Source organism: Papio anubis, chromosome 9, assembly GCF_008728515.1.
Source record: "Papio anubis isolate 15944 chromosome 9, Panubis1.0, whole genome shotgun sequence".
Classification (NCBI taxonomy): Eukaryota; Metazoa; Chordata; class Mammalia; order Primates; family Cercopithecidae; genus Papio; species Papio anubis.
The window spans coordinates 30,396,882-30,420,048 of NC_044984.1; the positions used below are offsets into that span (position 1 = coordinate 30,396,882).

Here is a 23,167-nt window from a genome sequence, read left to right on the forward strand (position 1 = left end):
TGCTGGATCAAATGGTACTTCTACTTTGAGTTATTTAAGGAATCTCCACACTGTTTTCGATAGTGGTTGTGCTAGTTTACATTCCCACCAGCAGTGTAGAAGTGTTCCCTGTTCACTGCATCCACACCAACATCTATTATTTTTTGATTTTTTTGATTATGGCCATTCTTACAGGAGGTGGTATCGCATTGTGGTTTTGATTTGCATTTCCCCAATCATTAGTGATGTTGAGCATTTTTTTATGTTTGTTGGCCATTTGTATATCTTCTTTTGAGAACTGTCTATTCATGTTCTTAGCCCACTGTTTGATGGGACTGTTTGCTTTTTTTCTTGCTAATTTGAGTTTGTTCCAGATTCTGGATATTAGTCCTTTGTCAGATGTATAGATTGTGAAGATTTTTCTCCCACTCTGTGGGTTATCTGTTTACTCTGCTGACTGTTCCTTTTGCTGTGCAAAAGCTCTTTTAAGTTTAATTAAATCCCAGCTATTTATCTTTCCATCACATGGTAAAATTATAAATAAATTATGGCATATCCATACTATGGAATACTACTTAGCAATAAGAAGGGGCTGAGCGCAGTGGTGCACACCTGTACTCCTAGCACTTTGGGAGGCCGAGGTGGGTGGATCACGAGGTCAGGAGATCGAGACCATCCTGGCTAACATGGTGAAACCCCTCATCTCTACTAAAAATACAAAAAAAATAGCTGGGCGTGGTGGCACGTGCCTGTATTCCCAGCTACTCGGGAGGCTGAGGCAGGAGAATCATTTGAACCTGGGAGATGGAGGTTGCAGTGAGCTGAGATTGTGCCACTGCACTCCAGCCTGGGCAACAGAGTGAGACTCCATCTCGGGAAAAAAAAAAAAAAAAAAGAAATGAAATATTAACATATGCAACAACATGGATCAATCTCGCAAACACTATGCTAAGTGAAGGAAGTAAAATAAAGAAATAAAACCCAAAATACTGTATTATATTCTGCAGAATTCCATTTACATCAAATTATATTTATATAAAGTTGAATTTATATACAACTATAGAAAAGCCAAAACAATGACAAAGTAAATCAGTGGTTGCCTAAGAGAGGGTCACAGAAGGGGATCAACTACAAAGGACTAGAGACAAAAAAACAAAATAAAACCACAGAGAAAACAGACAACTTTTTAGGGTGACGAAAATGTTTATGTATCAATTGTGGTGGTGGTTATATGGCTGTATAACAATTACCAAAATTTGTCCAACTATGCACATAAAATGAATGAATTTTCTTGTATGTAAATTATACCTCAATTACACCTGAAAAATTTCAGAAAATAATTTTGAATAACACAAATTGTAAAGGGACATATATTATGAAGCTATTATGTAAAATTTGAAAACATATAAAACAAGGCTATGTCATATTTATGGATTTATACATAATAGAAAAAGTATCCATTTCTGTCTGAGCAGGGTCCACAGGAAGGAAAAAAAGAAAAGGTATCCAAACATGGAAGGAGAGATACATAATCATATTTAGGATAGTGGTTACCTCTGAAGGCAGAAAGGGAGAATAATTTTTTTTTTTTTTTTTTTTTTGAGACGGAGTCTCGCTCTGTCACCCAGGCTGGAGTTCAGTGGCCGGATCTCTGCTCACTGCAAGCTCCGCCTCCCGGGTTTACGCCATTCTCCTGGCTCAGCCTCCCGAGTAGCTGGGACTACAGGCGCTCGCCACCTCGCCCGGCTAGTTTTTTGTACTTTTTAGTAGAGACGGGGTTTCACCGTGTTCGCCAGGATGGTCTCGATCTCCTGACCTCGTGATCCGCCCGTCTCAGCCTCCCAAAGTGCTAGGATTACAGGCTTGAGCCACCGCGCCCGGCCTGGGAGAATAATTGAGTGTGGCTTTAGATGTAACATTATTTTATTTTATTTTACTTTATGTTTTTTTGAGACAGAGTTTCATTCTTGTTGCCCAGGCTGGAGTGCAATGGAGCAGTCTCGGCTCATTGCAACCTCCATTCCAGGGTTCAAGTGATTCTTCTGCCTCAGCCTCCCGAGTAGCTGGGATTACAGGCGTGTGCGACCACGCCTGGCTAATTTTTGTATTTGTAGTAGAGACAGGATTTCACCATGTTGGTCAGGCTGGCCTCAAACTCTGACCTCAAGTGATCTACTGGCCTCGCCTCTCAAAGTGTTGGGATTACAGGCGTGAGCTACTGCACCCAGCTGTAACATTATTTTAGAAAAAGAACAAATCCAGCACTTTGGGAGGCCAAGGCGGGCAGATCACCTGAGATCAGGAGTTCAAGACCAGCGTGGCCAACACAGTGAAACCCCATCTCTACTAAAAATACAAAAATTGGCTGGGTGTGGTGGTGTGCACCTGTAGTCCCAGCTACTTGGGAAGCTGAGGCAGAAGACTCACTTGAACCTGGGAGGTGGAGGTTGCAGTGAGCCGAGATCACTGCATACCAGCCTGAGTGACAAAGTGTAACTCTGTCTCAAAAACAACAACAACAACAACAAAAACCAAATTAAATGAAGGCATTAAAAAAAAGAAAATTCTGGCAGATTAGGGTCTTACTGAAATTGCATACTCATAGCATAACTTTTATGGAAAACAATTTAGGACTGTTAAAAAAGTATTCATACCTATTAATCCATTTGTTCCATTTTGGGGAGTTCATTATAGCAACGGAAGGAAAAGTGATTGTCCCAATATATAATTATTTCTAATAGTTAAAAACCAGAAACAATCTGAATTACCAAGAATAAAAAACAAGTAAAGTATGTTACATCATATGGACAGTCTGTTCTCTGATATGCCGGGATCTAGAACAGTAAATGCTTAATATTTATTAATAAATGAAATTTTATACTGCAAATTAAATTTTAATTATAAGGATTTTTGTAGAAACTTATGAAATGACTGTAATATAAGGCCAAGAATGTGATAACATTTATTGAGGTACTACCACGTATCTGGAATTGTATTAAAAGCTGAGGATAAAATGAACAAGATGATGAACACAATGATCAACAGAGATTTCAGAAACGATCATGATATTTGCTAAATGTTGTAACATAAGTTTGTACTGAGTGCTTGTCGATCTTTTTTTTCTTTAATTTTATAATTTTTTAATTTTTTTGAGACAACGTCTCACTCTGTTCCCCAAGCTGGAGTGCAGTGGTGCAAACACAGTTCACTGTAGCCTCAACCTCCCAAGTTCAATTGATCTCCCCACCCCAGCTTCCCGAGTGGCTGGGAGTACGGGCATGCACCACCACCTCTGGCTAATTTTTTTTTTTTTAGATGGAGTTTCGCTTTTGTTGTCCAGACTGAGTGCAATGGCATGATCTCGGCTCACTGCAACCTCCACCTCCCAGGTTCAAGCCTTAGCCTCCTGAGTAGCATGCACTGCCACACCCAGCTAATTTTGTATTTTCAGTAGAGACAGGGTTTCTCCATGTTGGTCAGGCTCGTCTCCGAACTTCTGACCTCACGTGATCCACCTGCCTCGGCCTCCCAAAGAGCTGGGATTACAGGCGTGAGCCACCATGTCTGGCCAATTTTTGTATTTTTCCTTTTTTTTTTTTAGATGGAGTTTTGCTCTTGTTGCCCAGGCTGAAGTGCAACGGTGTGATCTCAGCTCACCACAACCTCTGCCTCCTGGGTTCAAGCGATTCTCCTGCCTCAGCCTCCTGAGTAGTTGGGATTACAGGCATGAGCCACCACACCTGGCTAATTTTGTATTTTTAGTAGAGACAGGGTTTCTTCATGTTAGTCAGGCTGGTCTCAAACTCCCAACCTCAGGTGATCCACCCGCCTTGGCCTCCCAAAGTGCTGGGAATACAGGCATGAGCCACCGTGCCCAGCCTGTATTTTTCATAAGGACAAGGTTTCACTATGTTGCCCAGGCTGTTCTTGAACTCCTGGGCTCAAGGGATCCACTTGCCTTGGCCTCCCAAAGTGCTGAAATTACAGAAGTGAGCTACCGCATTTGGCTTCTTGTCAATCTTTAGTAAAGGTCCTTAGACCTTTAATCAAATTGATTTCCAAATTATAAATAATTTAGCAACATTAATAATTTAATTTCCCAGAATAGAACAAATTAAAAGCAACAGATTAAAATGTGATGAAAGCTGGGCCTCTGCATTACCTATGAGAGTAGTCAGTTAAAAAAAAAAAAAAGTTAGGGCTGGGTGCAATGGCTCACACCTGTAATCCCAGCACTTTGGGAGGCCAAGGAGGGTGGATCACCTGAAATCAGGTGTTTGAGACCAGCCTGGCCAACATGGTGAAACCCTGGCTCTACTAAAAATACAAAAATTAGCCGGACGTGGTGGCAGCTGCCTGTAATCCTAGCTACTTGGGAGGCTGAGGCAGGAGAATTGCTTGAACCCGGAAGGCGGAGGTTGCAGTGAGCTGAGATTGCACCATTGCACTCTAGCCTGGGCCACAAAAGCGAAACTCTGTCTCAAAAAAAAAAAAAAAGAAAAAAAAATTTAAGCCAGACATGGTGGCTTATACCTGTAATTCCAGCACTTTGGGAAGCCAAGGCAGAATTGCTTGAGTCCAGGAGTTCGAGATCATCCTGGGCAACATGGCAAGACCCGGCTCTACAAAAAATAAAAAGGTAGCCAGGAGTGGTGGCACATACATGTAGCCCCAGCTATTGAGGAAGCTGAGGTGGGAGGACTGCTTGAGCCAGGGCAGTCAAGGCTGCCGTAAGCCATGATCGGGCCCGTGTACTCCACCCTGGGTGACAGAACAAGACCCTGTCTCAAAAAACAAAATTTAAGTTTGTCCTTCAGTTTGAGTCAGAGGATGCTATAAACCAAAGGTTAAAGTATATTCACTCAGGCCAAGCATGTGGCTCACACCTGTAGTGATCCAGCACTTTAGGAGGTTAGGACAGGGGGATCACTGAGGCCAGGAGTTTGAGACCAGCATGGGCAACATAACAAGATGCTGTCTCAACAAAACAAAACAATTTTTTAAAAAATATATTCACTCTACTTTGTTTAAGGAAGGCATTAAGTTCTAATAAATTTCTAATAAATTTCCATTAAAATGTTTTGGCACTTTGGAATAATCTTTAGAAAACAAAAAATAAAAAATGTAATGATATGGCACTACAGTCACCAACACTTACTGGTTATTGCATTTTGTTCTCATTCTGCTTAGGTTGGGGCTCTTAATTTTATAATGCTGAGGTAAATATGTTAGTATGTTTACTATCATGCATAACAACTAATTTCTTGGTGGTTTTATTTGAAGGTGATTAAGTTAACTGAGAACTTTATTTAAAATTATAGTAATTACAGGATAATGTTGTAAGCATTACATAACCTACTGAATATAATGCAGTTAGTATACAGCCTGGCATAATGGTAAGTGCTCGACAAATGTTTGCACTTAAAATACCAAAAATTACTGCTCCTGCATTTAGGATGCAACTTGGAATTCAAAACTTGGTATAATAATAATATGGTAATTTCTTTCTTTCTTTTTTTTTTCAAGATGGAGTTTCATTCCTGTTGCCCAGGCTGGAGTGCAATGGTGCAATCTCGGCTCACTGAAACCTCCCACCTCCCAGGTTCAAGCGATTCTCCTGCCTCAGCCTCCCAAGTAGCTGGGATTACAGGTACTTGCCATCATGCCCAGCTAATTTTTGTATTTTTAGTAGAGATGGGGTTTTTCCATGTTGGCCAGGCTGGTCTTGAACGCCTGACTTCAGGTGATCCACCTGTCTCGGCCTCCCAAAGTGCTGGGATTATAGGCATAAGTCACCATGCCCAGCCTAACGTGGTTCTTAATAAAATATTTAAAATATATATATGCTACCAAGACCCAGATATATAAGATCACAAAAAAGAATCTCTTTGGGCAATAACTCAAGGATAAATATTTTGGCAAAAATATGCATTGTCATTCCATTACAATAGTTGGCTTTTTAAACAAATGTATTTATGGTCGGGCATGGTGGCTCACACCTATAATCCTAGCACTTTGGGAGGCCGAGGGGAGTGTATCACCTGAGGTCAGAAGTCTGAGACCAGCCTGGCCAACATGGCAAAACCCTGTCTCTAATAAAAAAATATAAAAATTAGCTGGATGTGGTTAGCACATGCCTGTAGTCCCAGCTACTTAGGAGACAGAGGCTGGAGAATCGCTTGAACTTGGGACATGGAGATTACAGTGAGCTGAGATCACACCACTGCACTCCAGCCTGGGCGACAGAGCAAGACTCCATCTCTAAATAAATAAATAAATATTAAAATGAAAAAAGTACTTAATTAATTTATTTAAGATACAAGGTCTCACTATGTTGCCAGGCTGGACTCCAACTCTTGGGTTCAAGAGATCCTCCTGCCTTAGCCTCCCTGAGTAGCTGGGACTACAGGCATGCACCACTGTACCCTATTAAAATAGTTATTTTTACTAACATTTTTATAATTCATTTACAGCTGCTTACTTCCAAAAAGGATTTGATGTAGCTTACTGTTAAACTGCATAGTTATATTATACCACTTGTCAACTGCGGAAGGCGAAAACCAAAATCCTGGAATAAAAGGCTTCTTAATATATTTAGAAATAGGTTACAAGTGTATTAGTGGGCCAGGCGCGGTGGCTCAAGCCTGTAATCCCAGCCCTTTGGGAGGCCAAGACGGGCGGATCACGAGGTCAGGAGATAGAGACCATCCTGGCTAACGTGGTGAAACCCCATCTCTACTAAAAAAAAAAATACAAGAAAACTAGCTGGGCGAGGTGGCAGGTGCCTATAGTCCCAGCTACTCGGTAGGCTAAGGCAGGAGAATGGCATAAACCCAGGAGGCAGAGCTTGCAGTGAGCTGAGATCCGGCCACTGCACTCCAGCCTGGGCGACAGAGCGAGACTCTGTCTCAAAAAAAAAAAAAAAAACAAGTGTATTAGTGATTCAATTCAAAGGATGAACACAAATTTAAGAGCTTTTTTAGGCCGGGTGCGGTGGCTCACTCCTGTAATCCCAGCACTTTGGGTGGCCAAGGCGGTCTGATCACCTGAGGTCTGGAGTTTGAGACCAGCCTGGCTAACATGGTAAAACCCCGTCTCTACTAAAAATACAAAAATTAGCTGGTGGCACACGTCTGTAATCCCAGCTGCTTGAGGGGCTGAGGCACAAGAACTGCTTGAACCTGGGAGATAGAGGTTGCAGTGAGCCGAGACCATGCCACTGCACTCCAGCCTGGGCAACAGTGCGAGACTCTATCTCAAAAAAAAAAAAAAAAAATTTTTTTAAATGATCATACAATGTGGCTATCAAGAAAAATAGGATGACAGGATGTCAAGAGAATTAGTACTCCTGGTAGAAATATCATTAAGACCTGAAATCCTATTATAAATAATATGACTTTACACTGATAAACATTCATAATCTTCATCCATAATAAGCTGATTCTTAAATCTGTTAGCAGCTAAAACTTCTGGGAAATAAAGCCTTTTATTGGAAGTAAAATGAGTTTTTATTTTAAAGCACCTTTATTTTATTTCCTAACTTAACAGTTTTTATTTACTCTGGCAATAAAGAGATACAAACCCCACCAACAAAGTCCCTTAAATATTTAATTGATAAAGCATTGGTTCTCTGCTAGGTTTTAAAAATAATTTCTGAGAATATAAACATTTAATCACCACCATCTTTATAATTATTTTTAAATTACCTCTAATTTCTTGGCACAAGGTCCACTAACAAGTGCAATCACACCACTGTCAGATACCTAAGCAAAGGGAAAAAGAAACACAGTCCATGAATCCAGACAATGGAAGTAGAATTTTCTAAAATGTATTCATTATTTAGATATAGTCTTATTGCCTCCCATTCATCAAACATGTGTTTTAGCCATATATAACTTCCACCCTTGTTACTTAATTGAGAGGAATATGCCAAAATATATCGCAATTACTTAACCACTAAAAGCATGAAGTGGTCAATAGTTTCAACAAAAACAAAATGAACTAATTGTTATATGTTCTCATTAGTCATGAAAACACATTTGGTAAACACATAGTCCATATGTTTGAAGCCTATATGTCATTTACCTGAGTAGCTGAAAAGTCAACACACTGCAAAAATGGGCAGTTTTTTCCTAATGCATGTAGGGACACATCAGTAATACTTAAGCAGCCACCTAAATCGATGATCTTTAGCAGCTGGCAATTGAGTGCAAGAGCAACGACTCCTTCATCAGTGAGATTGCAGCATCTTTTCAAAGAAGCTTCATGTAGGTATGAACAAGATGAAGCCACAGCTTTTATTCCTGGGAGAAAATATAATTATGTATCAATAAGCTATATGTATGTATATGTAGACATGAGAAATGTGACTGATTTTCATTTTAGCAATCACCAATTCAGTGTTAGCCCTTTTCAAAGTAGTCCACCTGTGAGGATATACTGATTTTCCAGTGATGCTGTCATTATTCAGAACTCTCTTGGAATGTTTCGGGAATTTTCTACACAGTCTGTAGTATCAGCAATTAATGGCAAGGCTTTATTGTCCACAGGTTGAATTGCTTTTAGGAAATAGCCAAAAGTCATTCAGAACCCAATTAGATAGTTAAATAGTAGGCGATTCTCCTTTTGGTTAAAACAAAAATTTTCAAGTAATCAAGTTAATTTTCTTGTGGACTTTGGAGGGAAACCAAAAGTTAAACTGCACAAATGGTTTCAGTCATGGTCTTCATGCTTACGGTTAGAAATTTATAGCTATGCCTATGTATTCTCTCTTCCTCCACTTTGACTGTTCTCAAAAGTGAATTTATTTTCTACCACCATGCTCCTTCTGTTAGCCTGGACCAATCTTACATTTTTCTGATGGTCAAAAAAGAGAAGTCTTTAAATCCAGTCAAACTGATATAAGTGTACACTGGAGATGGGTGCACATATATAAAAGAGTACTTTGGGGATCCTGGGCCCTTTGGTCATAAACAAACATAGTAGTACTGTCAAAAGATACCTTTATGGGGCCAAGCATGGTGGCTCATGCCTGTAATCCCAGCACTTTGGGAGGCTGAGGCGGGTGGATCACAAGGTCAGGAGATCGAGACCATCCTGGCTAACACGGTGAAACCCCGTCTCTACTGAAAATACAAAAAAATTAGCCGGATGACGTGGCGGGCACCTGTAATCCCAGCTACTTGGGAGGCTGAGGCAGGAGAATGGCGTCAACCCGGGAGGCGGTTGACCCGAGATCGGGCCACTGCACTCCAGCCTGGGCGACAGAGCAAGAGTCCGTCTCAAAAAAAAAAAAAAAAAAAGGGATACCTTTGTGGGCAAAACACACAGAAGGGAATATGGTAAATTCATGAGCAGGTCATTCCTACTGTTTTCCATATCTTAAGAACGAACTTTTTTTTTTTTCTTAAGACCAGTTATTTTATTTACCAGTGTCCAGCATGGAAGTTGTGATACAATAAGAACTATATTTGACCTTTGTTCTCAGTCCCTGACATAGAGCTCCAAAAAGCCTTGGAATTTCCTGAGTGATAGGAGTACCTTTTGTTAGTCATAATAAGCCCCTTTTGGTCACACCTAAGTTTAGGCTAATGAGGTGACAGCACAGGACCCTTAGACAGCCTAAGGTTGGGGCCTGTCTCCAGAAAAATCAAGTGATTAGAAGGTCAGAATATTCAGCTCAGTCCACAGACCTTTGGCGAGGTGGGGGTCAGGGACAGCAGGGAATAGGGGATGGGGATTAAGCTCTATAAAAACTCTTGGGATGGATGTGGTGGTTCACGCCTGTAATCCCAGCACTTTGGGAGGTTGAGGCAGGCAGATCACAACGTCAGGAGTTCAAGACCAGCCTGATCAACCTGGTGAAACCCCGTCCCTACTAAAAATACAAAAATTAGCTGGGCATGGTGGTACGTGCCTGTAATCCCAGCTACTCAGGAGGCTGAGACAGGAGAATCGCTTGAACCCGGGAGGTGGAGGTTGCAGTGAGCCGAGATTGCACCACTGCACTCCAGCCTGGGCAACAGAGCAAGACTCCCTCTCAAAAAAAAAAAAGAAAGAAAAGAAAAAAAAATTCTTGGCCAAGGGCAGTGGCTCATGCCTGTAATCCCAACACTTTGGGAGGCCGAGGCGGGCAGATTACTTGAGCTCAGGAGTTTGAGAGCAGCCTGGCCAACATGGTGAAACCCCGTCTCTACTAAAAATACAAAAATTAGCTGGGCGTGGTGTTACACGCCTGTAATCCCAGCTACTCCAGAGGCTGAGGCAGGAGAATCTCTTGAACCCAGAGGTGGAGGATGCAGTGAGCTGAGATGGCACCACTGCACTCCAGCCTGGGCGATAGAGTGAGACTCTGTCTCAAAAAAAAAAAGAAAGAAAAAGAAAAGAAAAGGAAAAAAAAGGAAGAAGAAAAAAAAAACCTCTTGAACAAGGAGACTTGATGAGCTTCTGTGTTGGTGAATGCATCCACATGCTGGGAGGGCAATGTATCCCAAGTCCACGGGGACAGAGGCTCCTGTGCTTCCAGACCTCACCTTATGTACTCTTCATCTTGCTGTTCATCAGTGTCCTTTATAATCTTTTAGAATAAACTGGTAAATGTAACAAAAGTGATTCCCTGAGTTTTGTGAGCCATTCTGACAAATTATCGAATGGAGGAGGTCATGGAAACCCTCCATTTATAGTTGGTCAGTCATGTGTACCAGAGGCCTGGTCTTGCAATTGGCATCTGAAGTGGGGATAGTCTTGTGGGACTGAGCCCTTAACTTGTGGGATCTGATGCTAACTCCAGGTAGTGTCAGAATTGAATTAAATTGTAGGGCACCCAGATGGTGTCCAGAGAGTTGGAGAATTGTTTGGTGTGAAAAAACCCCACACATTTGCTGTCAGAAGTGTGGTGTGAGTGTAGAGAAATGTGGTTTTATTGAAGAAGTTCTTTTTAGTGAGTTATTATTTATGTAAACATTTTAAAACTTATGCTTGTTTGCAATATTATGAATATCCTAACTTGCTAACCAAGATGACTGCAAAATATACTCAACTACCCACAGAATTTTCCAGAAACCTAAGTAGGCCAAAAAAGTCCTCCTTTCTTATATTGAAAAAAAAAAGAAAAGCCTGGGCAACATAGTGAGACCTCGACTCTACTAAAAATAAAAAATTAGCAGGGGATGGTGGTGCACACCTGCGGTCCCAGCTACTTGGGAGGCTGAGGTGGGAGGATCGCTTGAGCCTGGGAGGTTGAGGCTACAGTGAGCCAAGATTGTGCCACTGCATTCCAGCTTGGGTGACAGAGCAAGACACTGTCTTATATTAATAAAAAAATAAAAATATTAATGCAAACCAAATATTGAAAAAAAGAGATCTATGGGGGAAAAAGGTAAAGATTTACTAATTCATGTAATAGTGACACTGAACAATGCAGTTTGTCTAGCTATTAAAAACTATGCATTACACAAACTGATAGGAGAATACCTGGTAACTTTACTCTGATGATTAATTCTTTTGTAATATGGCATCAAAAAAGCCTTAACAAAATATGAACTGGTCATTTCTTGTTCCACTATACCAGGCAAAATATTTAAAATATAGACATACGTATCCATTTTTTTTTTTTAGTTTTAATTTTAATTTTATTTTTTTTGAGACGGAGTCTTGCTCTGTTGCCCAGGCTGGAGTGCAGTGGCACAATCTCGGCTCACTGCAACCTCCACCTCCCAGGTTCAAGCAATTCTCCTGCCTCAGCCTACCAAGTAGCTGGGACTACAGGCACATGTCACCATGCCTGGCTAATTTTTTGTATTTTTTAGTAGAGATGGGGTTTCACTGTGTTAGCCAGAATGGTCTCGACCTCCTCACCTCGTGATCTGCCCGCCTCAGCCTCCCAAATTGCTGTGATTACAGGCGTGAGCCAACACGCCCAGCCTATTTTTTATTTCTTTGAGACAGAGTCTCCGTGTCACCTAGGCTGGAGTAGTGATGCAATCTCGGCTCATTGCAACCTCTACCTCCCAGGCTCAAGGGATTCTCCTGCCTCAGCCTCCTAAGTAGCTGGGACTACAGGGTGCACCACCATGCCTGGCTAACTTTTGTATTTTTTGTAGAGACGGGGTGGGGGTGGGGGACAGTTCACCATGCTGGCCAGGCTGATATCGAACTCCTCGGCTCAAGAAGTCTGCCGGCCTCCCAGCTAAAAAAGTGCTGGGATTACTGGCATAAGCCACCTAGCCTGGCCCATGTTTATTTTAAATATGTTTAAAATACAAGGTAGTGACTTACCCACTGTCTTTCTTAACTTTGAGCACTGCTTATAAGCAAGAATTCTAACTTGGATTATTTTCTTAGTCTGAGTGTTTTTACTGATAAACATAATTTGTATTTCTTTGACTTCTTCATACTCTCTTTTGACGTATTTTCTCCCTTACTCCACCGTTTTACCAGAGAGTGAATAGTAATCTACACAGTGTTAATAAATGTACCTTCTGAAGTTACAGAAACTCGGTTCCCTTTTGAAGAATTTAAATTTAATTTCTTCAGTTTTCTACAGTTAGACAAGTGCAGGAGAGCAGCATCTGATATATCGCAGCTCCGCAGGTCTAGAGTTTGGACTTCAGGATGTAAAATCTGTAACAAATAAGTGATTTTGAAAAAATTATTTCTTTCTATAAATATAAATGTTCCATAGTCAGTGTTTTGGTGGTCATAACAGACAAGTGGCTGATGTAAAATACAGCAAAGAATACAGAAGTGTATCCATGTGGAGACAGACACATCAAGCAGGGGAAACCACATCTACTTCCAGCGGGAGGTGCAGCTTCCAGTGCCAGCAAAGTCCTTCTTGGGACACAAAGTACTGTTGAGATGGCTAATTCAGGGAAAGGATCCGTAGACCTGAGAAGCTTAACCAATGTGGCAGTGAGTAATAATCTTCTGGTAGTTGCTAGCATTAGAGACTCTCCCTATGTGCCTCTGTGCTTAGGAAGTATGAGTCTTTAATCACTTGTAAACCAAGTGCTTACAGAGCACTAGTATTGCTTATCTAGAATATTTACCTTCTGTATCATTATTTTTGGGAGCTAATACAATACCCCAGTATTACTGGGTGTTTTCTTGAGGTTGACAAATAATAGATTAATTCCTAAGCATTCTGAGCTCTTTCCTGGGAGTATTTTTCTGTTCTTTTTTTCCAAAATAGAAATGGCTTTACCTTTCTGAAAATAAAATAATGTATTATTATTGTAAAGCATTCAATTTAGAAAAATTATAATAAATTAGAAGAATAATGATTTCTATTTATTAGATGCTTACCAGGAAAGGTACTGTCATATACATTATGTTATTTTTTATTTTATTTTATTTATTTTTTGAGATGGAGTTTTACTCTTGTTGCCCAGGCTGGAGTGCAATGGCACGATCTCGGCTCACTGCAACCTCCGCCTCCCGGGTTCAAGCGATTCTCCTGCCTCAGCCTCCCAGTAGCTGGGATTACAGGCATGCACCACCACACCCGGCTAATTTTGTATTTTTTAGTAGAGATGGGGTTTCTCCATCTTGGTCAGGCTGGTCTCGAACTCCTGACTTCAGGTGATCCACCCACCTCGGCCTCCCAAAGTGCTGGGATTACAGGCGTGAGCCACAGTGCCTGGCCTACATTATGTTATTTAATATTCTCTCTCTCTCTCTCAACCCTCGCCCCCCGCCCCCGCAAGGGATTGGTCATTGCCATTTTACCAATGGGAATTAAGACCCTGAGAGCTTAAGCAGCCAACATAAAGAACATAGCCAAAGGAGCAGAGCTGGGATTGGAACCCAGGTCCTTTAAATTCCAAAGCCTAAACTTTTGACCTCTATAACTAAAATTACCCATAATACCAATACCCAGAGATAAAATTATATTAGTTTTTTAAAAATGTTAGATTGGGGGTACACATGCAGGTTTGTTACAGGGATATACTGTGTGATGCTGAAGTTTAGGCTTCAACTGAACCCATCACCCAAATAGTGAACACAGTACTTGACAGGTAGTTTTTCAACCCTTGCTTCCCTTCCTCCTTCCTCCCTTTTGAAGTCCCCAGTGTATATTTTTCCCATCTTTATGTCTGTGTGCACCCAATGATTAGCTCCCACTTATAAGTGAGAACATGTGGTATTTGGTTTTCTGTGGCTGCATTAATTCACTTAGGATAATGGCCTCCAGCTGCATCCATGCTGCTGTAAAGGACATGGTTTTATGGCTGTATATATTCATTTTGATGTTTTTTGAGTTTAAAAAAACCCTTTGAAGAACAACAGGATCAGATCACATATAAGATGAGCACTTTTTATAAAATCAATAGATTGTAGTTGTATATTATTCCATTTTCTGCAAGTACCATAACTTATTAAATGCATCCTACACTGGCAAACACCTGAGCTGAACATTTAGGTGGTTTTAGGTGGGCAATGTTGTGCCATGATTAAGAACATGTGCTTTGCAGGCAGACTGTCCAAGTTGGAACCCTATGATTGCGATCAAGCTCAGTTTTCTCTCTGTGCTTTACTAGCCTTATTATTATAACAGGAAATGTTGTGAGAAATAAAGGTGTCTTGCTTATAATATATGCTATACATAACTATGCTTATTATCATAAATTATATTATAATGAATATACCTGTGTACTTTTCTATTATCTCCCTGAGATTTCTACAGGAAGTAAATTGTTGAGTTAATAATAAGCAAATCTTTAGAATTTTTAATAGTTAATGCCAAACTGTCCTTCTAAAAGGTTTTTTAAAATCAATTTACACTCTCACTAACAGGAGATAAAAGTGACAGTTTCTCCACACTATTGCTAACATTGGGTTTGGGGATTTTTTTCAAGTCTCTGCCAAACTGAAAGGCAAACTGTCACTTTGATGACTAGTAAGGTTAAATATCCTTTGATATGTTATTGGAGATTTGTATTTTTTCCTCTGAGTAGTTCCTGATTCTTCTGGTTTTTTATTTGGTTGTTTTGGTTTTTTCTTATTGGTTTGGAGGGATTCTTTATATTGTCAAGATAAAAAAGCCCCTAGATTTTCATACATATTGTAAATATTTTTCCAAGTTTTTGACTTCGTTTCTTTTTTTTCCCTTCTTGCCATAAGGAAGTCTGTATTTTTAAGTAATCAAACCCATCCATCTTTTTTTTCTTGGTTTCCAACTTTGGTATCATGTTTAAAAAGGCCTTCTCCATCCAGAGAGTACAAAAAGATTTACAAAATACTTCAAAAACAGCCATCCAAAGATGTGTGTAACTTTGTAACAGATGCTGTATCTGGCTTTTTGAATAATGTCATAAGCAGGACTCTTGTTAAGAATGGAGTCTAGAGGGAGAGTACCCAGAAAAATCATGTCTTATTTTTCTATTTCATTCACCCTCTTCACCCCTCCTTTTTAATTCAGCTAAAATTAGGTTTAAAAAATAGTAAGGATTGCCATCAAACAAAAACCTAAGTCACTGATGTATAAGCTAAAGGGACACAAAGAAATGTGGATGGTGGAAAAGTGAAAAAACCACCATTTTTCCACAGTGTCATAACGGTTCATCTATGAGTCACATATAACATTACATACTTTAACAGAACCATCAACAATAAGAACCTGGAGATATTATTCTACTTCCACAGAGCCAAGCAAACTACACTACTAAGATATCTATGTTCAAATGCAAGCTAACATGAAGAAAATAAATCATTATAATAAAGGTATATCAGGTTAATGCAGAAGAAACGTTAAAGACACGTTGAAGTGCAATTCCAATGTGAAGTCACAGGGTTGGTCACATGCTCTAGCATGCAGGCTGGGCACAGTGGCTCACACTTATAATCCTAGATCTTTGGGAGGCCAAGGTGGGCGGATTGCTTGAGCCCAGAGGTTCAAGACCAGCCTAGGCAACATGGTAAAACCCTGTCTCTACAAAAAACACAAAAATTAGCTGGGTGTGGGAGCGGGTGCCTGTAGTCCTAGCTACTCAGGAGGCTGAGGTGGGAGGGTCACCTGAGCCCAGGAGGTTGAGGCTGTGGTGAGACATGATTATGCTACTGCACTCTACCCTGGGTGACAGAGTGAGACCCTGTCTCAAAAAACAAACAAACAAAAACCACAGAAAAATACATGCTGGAGTGCTATCATCACAGCTTGCTTCCTTTTGATTACAGGCTTTAGGCAGAAGGTGAAGTGAAGTCAGAGCTGTTATGGAGTCCTAATTAGGGAAAGGGAGTCAGGCTGGCAGGACCAGGGGAAAACAAATAAACTATAGGTCTGCCTTTCTTCATGGTCCAGAACATATAAACAAAAAGAGAGGCTGGGCGCGATGGTTCATGCCTGTAATCCCAACACTTTGGGAGGCCGAGGTGGGTGGATCACAAGGTCAGGAGATCGAGATCATCCTGGCTAACACAATGAAACCCCGTCTATACTGAAAATACAAAAAAAAAAAAAAAATTAGCCGGGCAGGGTGGCGGGCACCTGTAGTCCCAGCTACTCGGGAGGCTGAGGGAGGAAAATGGTGTGAACCTGGGAGGCGGAGCTTGCAGTGAGCAGAGATTGCGCCACTGCACTCCAACCTGGGCGACAGAGCGAGACTATGTCTTAAAAAAAAAAAAAAAAAAAAAAGGAAGCAGATAAGCTATGGGTCTGCCTTTCTTTATGGTCCAGAACATATAGCCTTCCTGCACAGACAACGTACATAACTCACAAACTTCCTGCTTACCACCAAACACTTCGATTTATCATCAAACACCTCGGCTGACAGAAGGATGCAAGTTAGCTCCCTGCTACCTTGGAATTGTCAATCAGCCCAAGTTCCATTCTATAAAATCTCCAACAAGCCTTTGTCTCCTGGCAGTTGGGTCCTCTCTTGCTGGTTCTGCCCGTTGCTCCCTTGCAATGTATTTTCATATATTATCTAATAAATCTGCCTTTCTTTACCAACAACTGTCTTGGTAAATTATTTTGCCACCATCCCACCAGCCCGGATAGTTACCGCTCACCCTCAACAGCAATTGGCAGTTCTAGTCTCTGCAGACTAGATGGTGATGGCTGCAGAGTGGTGATGGCTGCAAATCCAAAGACAATATTTAAATGTAAGTAGTGTAGAAACTACTATCATTTTCAATTTTTGAAACACAAATAGCAAAAATACAAAAGATAACACAGGAGTAGTATTGAAGGAAATTATCTACTCTGCTATTTAATAACCTTTAAAAATCAGGGGCTGAAGGTTAAGCCCTAATCTGAGGGGCTGTTTAGCAGAAGGAAGAGTGATTAACTATCTTTTTCTGGTGCTTGGGGCTCTCTGCCTTGCAGCTCATCACTCCAGACCCTCTCCAGGCCTCCACCTCCTATGTCAGCTCAATAGGGCTGAAACAGACTTGGGTCTTGCCTCCTTTACTCTTACCACTACCAGAGAGTATACAGAGATATGCTCACAGGCCAAAACAAGACACCTAGAGAGCACCACTATTTCAAAAGAAAAACAAAGATTACTGATTCCATCAGGAGCAGAGGAATTAAAATAGAGAGGCCAAAGATGTTAATAAGCATAATATTATGCTAAAAGAAATAACAAAAGATTAATAAGATAAAACAATAAGAAACCATAAAAAGGTGAATTGGAAATATTAAATATGAAAATATAGCAGTTGAAAAAAGAACAGTATAGATGAGAAGAGTGATTTTTAACTACTGGTCATTATCCATGAATGGATTACAAAATCAGTTTAGCAGACTGTGATCAATATTTTTTCAATAAAATAAGACTAAATAGAATACAATTAAATAAAAAAGACCAAAATGTACTACACATTATATTGTTACACCTAAGTGTGGTTTGTGTACTAGAGTCACAATGTAACATATATTTCTTATTGTGAGTCTTGACCAAAAAGTTTTAAACCTTTTGAAAACATGGAGGTCAAGGGTACAGGTACCATGAAGACAAGTGTGTATGGAAGGCTAATGGGAGCTGGCCAGAGCAACACCATTTTGTTCCTGAATGTCATTCTGCAACTGCTTGACTATAGAATGTACTTGCTGATGCTGCAGATGAAATTGCTGCCACTTGTGAAAAGACTATGCTATGCTGATGACTGAACTTTTTCCAAACCCCTGAATCAAGGATTTCTGCCTAGAAACCCTTATTCTAACTAATGAATTGTTTGATAACCCTCTCCCACCTTTCTCTTTAAAAGACCTCATATATCTCTTAAGACATATGAATTAAATAGTTAGGACATGATTTCAGATGCCTCTGGAATCTGTGTTCCTTGAATTCAATTCTATAACCACCAATAAACCTTTTTGCTTGGATTTTCAGTCTCCATGACTCTGGTTGACACAAGAGAAGTAACTGAGACAATGGTAGAAGATTTTTTAGGAACTATTACATGTTGCAGGAAGTCAGGGACCCCGAACAGTGGGACCAGCTGGAGCCACGGCAGAGGAACATAAATTATGAAGATTTCATGGACATTTATCACTTCCCAAATAATACTTTCATAATTTCTTCTACCTGTCTTTATTGTAATCTCTTAATCCTGTTATCTTCATAAGCTGAGGATGTACGTCACCTCAGGACCACTGAGATGATTGCATTAACTATACAAATTGATTGTAAAACATGTGTTTGAACAACATGAAGTCAGTGCATCTTGAAAAAGAACAGAATAACAGCGATTTTAGGGAACAGGGAGGACAACTATAAGGTCTGACTGCCTGTGGGGTCAGGCAAAAAGAGCCATAGTTTTCTTCTTGCAGAGAGCCCATAAACGGACGTGCAAGTAGGAAAGATATCGCTAAAATTCTTTTTCCTAGCAAGGAATATTAATATTAAGACCCTAGGAGAAGAATTGCATTCCTGGGGGGAGGTCTATAAATGGCTGCTCTGGGAGTGTCTGTCCTATGTGGTTGAGATAAGGGCTGAGCTATGCTCTGGTCTCCTGCAGTACCCTTAGGCTTACTAGGATTGGGAAACCCCAGCCCTGGTAAATTTGAGGTCAGACCGGTTCTCTGCTCTCAAATCCTGTTTTCTGTTAAGATGTTTATCAAGATAATATGTGTACTGCTGAACATAGACTCTTATCAGGAGTTCTGATTTTGTCCTTGCCCTGTTTCCTCAGAAGCATGTGATCTTTCCTCTGCTTTTTGCCCCTTAACATATGTGACCTACTCCCTGTTCGTACACCTCCTCCCCTTTTGAAATCCTTAATAAAAACTTGGTTTTGCGGCTCAGGTGGGTATCACGGTCCTACCAATATGTGATGTCGCCCCCAGTGGCTCAGCTGTAAAATTCCTCTCTTTGTACTCTTTCTCTTTATTTCTCAGACTGGCCGACACTTAGGGAAAATAGAAAGAACCTATGTTGAAATATTGGGGATGGGTTCCCCTGATAATTACATATGGACATTTTGGTTATCTGGAAGGAAAAAAAAAAACCCTTATACTTTATAATATTCTAAAGTGCAGGCCAGGCGTGGTGGCTTACACCTGTAATCCCAGCACTTTGGGAGGCTAAGGCGGATGGATCACTTGAGCTCAGGAGTTTGAGACCAGCCTGGGCAACATGGTGAAACCCTGTCTCTACAAAAAAATGCAAAAATTAGCCAGGCATGGTGGTGCACACCTATAGTCCCATCTACTCAGGAGGCTGAAGAGGGATCACCTAAGTCCAGGCAGCAGAGGTTGCAGTGAGCTGAGATTGCACCACTGTACTCCAGCCTGGGCAACGGAGCATGACCCTGTATCAAAAAAAAAAAAAAATTAAAAACGATGACCAGTCTTACCATATACCATTGTTCCAAAAATCTAAAACTATATCTAAACAGAAAATATAATATGCTTGCTTTACAGTTATTCATATTCTTACCTCACTTATATTTGAATCTGTTATCCGTCCCTGCATGCTCATTATTTTAATCAGTCTGTCTTTTATGTTGGGAGGCAAAGGCTTAATGTCTGTGAGATATCTGGAAATATTCTTCATGAAGCACCAAAGGCATCTGAAATACAAATACAATACAGTAAATCACACTGGGCCTGTACTGATTCCTAACACTTGTCTTAATGCTATTTGTTAGCACTTAGCCCTTTCATAAAAGTATGTACATTTTGGCTGGGTGTGGTGGCTCACTCCTGTAATCCCAACACCTTGGGAGGGCCAGGCAGGAGGATGGCTTGAGCTCAGGAGTTTGAGACCAGCCTGAACAACATGGTGAAACTGTCTCTACCAAAAAAAAAAAAAATTAGCTGAGCATGGTGGTGTAGGCCTGTAGTCCCAGCTACTTGGGAGGCTGAGGTGGGAGGGCTGCTTGGGCCCAGAAGGTCGAGACAGAAGGGAGTTGTGATTGTGCCACTGCACTCCAGCCTGGGCAACAGAACAAGATCCTGTCTCAAAAAAAAAAGTGTATACATTTTATATTAATACTATATTTACAACTTTAGCTCTGTAAGCTTCAAAAACCTAGTCTATGTTAAATTACGGACAAGATGCTCTTCCTCTACAATTTTTTTCTATGCATACCTCATTTACCAAAATGCATTTTAAATGACCAACAAGAGTGTTTTTCCTAAGTGTCTAATTTCTAAGACACATACTCCTAAATAAGCATTATACTGGGACCCACTAATTGAAGTTTTATCTGTCAATCCAGCAAACTTGTTTTCACTATTTTTCTTGAATAGTGGACAATGAAATCACTAGAGAAAGAACCATAATCACAAAGATTCAGCAAATACTACAAATCACAGAGATATCAAACTTAGTGCCAGGGTTGTACAGGCAGAAAGCAGAATTATCAGGCAACAACCAAGAATCTTATGACCAACATACCTTATCTGTGGACTGAAATTCCAACCATCTGAAAAACTCATACTTTAAACAAACAAATATAAATCTTATTAATTCACATATATAAAACTTTACATTCATGAGTGAATGTGATCATATAACCGTGATTAATTTTTTAGTGCAATTTTAATGTTTTCTTTTTCCTCTTTTGGTTGCCTACACAGTTTCCTCTCTTGTCCTTCCCCCTCCATTAGTTTAGCTCTCCACACCAATGTAGCATATACTCTTTCTTATTTTTCTCTGTTCTTGTACACACACACACACATACACACACACACACACACACACACATATTTAAAGGCTTGTGTGGGGGAGGGGTCATTGTCTCCTAAAATGGCACCACAGTGCACTTACTTTTCTACACTGTCTTTCATTCAGTATCTTATGAAATCCCTTCAAGGTATCAAACACAGTACTGATTCTCCTTTAATGGCCACATCATACTTCACGGTACAGATGATCTATTTAGTGACTTGCATGCTGACAAGCATTACCACTATTTCTAGGATATGTTGTCAGATTATTTTTCAGAAAGTCTGGAAAACATTTCATATTTCTATTAGTAGTGTCAGAAAGCTCCTTTCCCTTTACATCCTTCCAGCAGTAGATATTATGGCTAGTTTATTTACTTTTTGAGACAGAGTCTTGCTCTGTTGCCCATGCTGGAGTACAGTGGCATGATCTCGGCTCACTGCAACCTCTGCCTCCCGGGTTCAAGCAATTCTTCTGCCTTAGCCTCCCAAGCAGCTGGGACTATAGGGGTGTGCCACACCACACCTGGCTAATTTTTGTATTTTTAATAGAGACAGGGTTTCACCATATTGGCCAGGATGGTCTCAAACTCCTGACTTGGGATTAGAGGTGTAAGCCACTGCGCCTGGCCCTATTTATTTATTTTATATTTAATTTATTTTAATTTATTCTTTCCATTTCTTTGTTATCTCCATTTCCCACTCCCATTCCCCACCCACTTAGGAAACCATTCTCATGTTTAATGTGTATCCTTTCATTGTATATTTTCTTTTAATGTGTTTGTTGTATGCATGCATTTCTAATTTATAAACATGGGACTTGTCATAGATTTGTTTAGTTTTTCACTCAGCACTATGTTTTCAAGATCACCTACTCTTAAATGTTGGAAGGCCTAACAGGTGAAAATGATGTCTCACTATTACTTTAACTTGTATTTCTCTAATTACCAGTAAACTTAACATCCTTGCATGAGCTTGCTGGCTATCTGGATATGCTTTTCTATAAACAATCTATACATATCCTTTGCCTGGTTTGTTATTTTTAAAAATTGATACATAATAGATGTACATATTTTCAGGGTACATGTGATAATTTGATACGTTCATATAACGTGTAAAGATGAAATCAGGGTAATTGTGTTATCCATCATCTTAAATATTTATCTTTTGTTTATGCTAGGAACATTCAAATTATTCTCTTCTAACCATTTTGAAGTGTATAATAGATTATTGTTAACTATAGTCACCCTACTGATCTATCGAACACTACTATTTATTTTATCTGTGTATTTATACCCATTAATCAACCTCTCTCTATGCCCCCATCCCCTACCCTTCCCAACCTCTGTTAGCCACCCATCTACTCTCTATCTTCATGATCTCCACTTTTTTTAAGCTCCCATACATGAATGAGAACATGTGACATTTGTCTTTCTGTGTCTGGCTTACTTAACAAAATGACCTCCAGTTCCACCCATGTTGCTGCATATGACAGAATTCATTCATTTTCTCCCTCCCTCCTTCCCTCCCTCCCTCCCTTCCTTCCTCCCTCTCTCCTCCCTCCTTCCCTACCTCCCTCTCTCCTGAGACAGGGTCTTGCTCTGTTGCCTAGGTTGGGGTGCAATGGTGCAATCACAGCTCACTGCAGCCTTAACCTCCTGGGCTCAAGAGATCCTCCTGCCTCAGCTTCTAGAGGCATGCTTACCACATTTTACTAAGATTTAATTATTAATTTATTTTATTTTATTTTATTTTATTTTTCAAGACGGAGTCTTGCTCTGTTGCCAGGCTGGAGTACAGTGGTGCGATCTTGGCTCACTGCAACCTCTGCTACCCGGATTCAAGCAATTCTCCTGCCTCGGCCTCCCGAATAGCTGGGATTACAGGCACGTGCCACCATGCCTGGCTAATTTTTGTGTCCTTAGTAGAGACGGGGTTTCACCATGTTGGCCAGGATGGTCTTGAACTCCTGACCTCGTGATCCGCCTGCCTCAGCCTCCCAAAGTGCTGGGATTACAGGCGTGAGCCACCATGCCTGGCCAATATCTTGGTTATTACAAATAGTGCTGCAAT

The 23,167-nt window shown here is 40.4% G+C and overlaps 1 protein-coding gene across 8 annotated transcripts in view; it reads right to left on the bottom strand.

Annotated features, from left to right (window-relative positions):
- The window catches only part of AMN1 (antagonist of mitotic exit network 1 homolog), a 60,402-nt gene that overhangs the window by 19,265 nt on the left and 17,970 nt on the right, over positions 1–23,167 (bottom strand). For 6 of the 8 annotated variants that reach the window (XR_004176035.1, XM_003906177.5, XM_009180476.4 and 3 more), the window contains 4 exons: positions 19,863–19,995; positions 12,456–12,600; positions 8,065–8,282; positions 7,686–7,742 (listed from right to left, as the gene is read on the bottom strand). Coding sequence is in view for 7 of the 8 variants with exons in the window: in XM_003906177.5 (XP_003906226.2) it covers positions 7,686–7,742; positions 8,065–8,282; positions 12,456–12,600; positions 19,863–19,995 (553 nt within the window). In the remaining variant the exon portion in view is untranslated. Of the gene's footprint in view, positions 1–7,685; positions 7,743–8,064; positions 8,283–12,455; positions 12,601–19,619; positions 19,735–19,862; positions 19,996–23,167 lie in introns of those variants that run through there. The other 2 variants (XM_031650412.1, XM_031650414.1) reach the window with 2 other exon arrangements.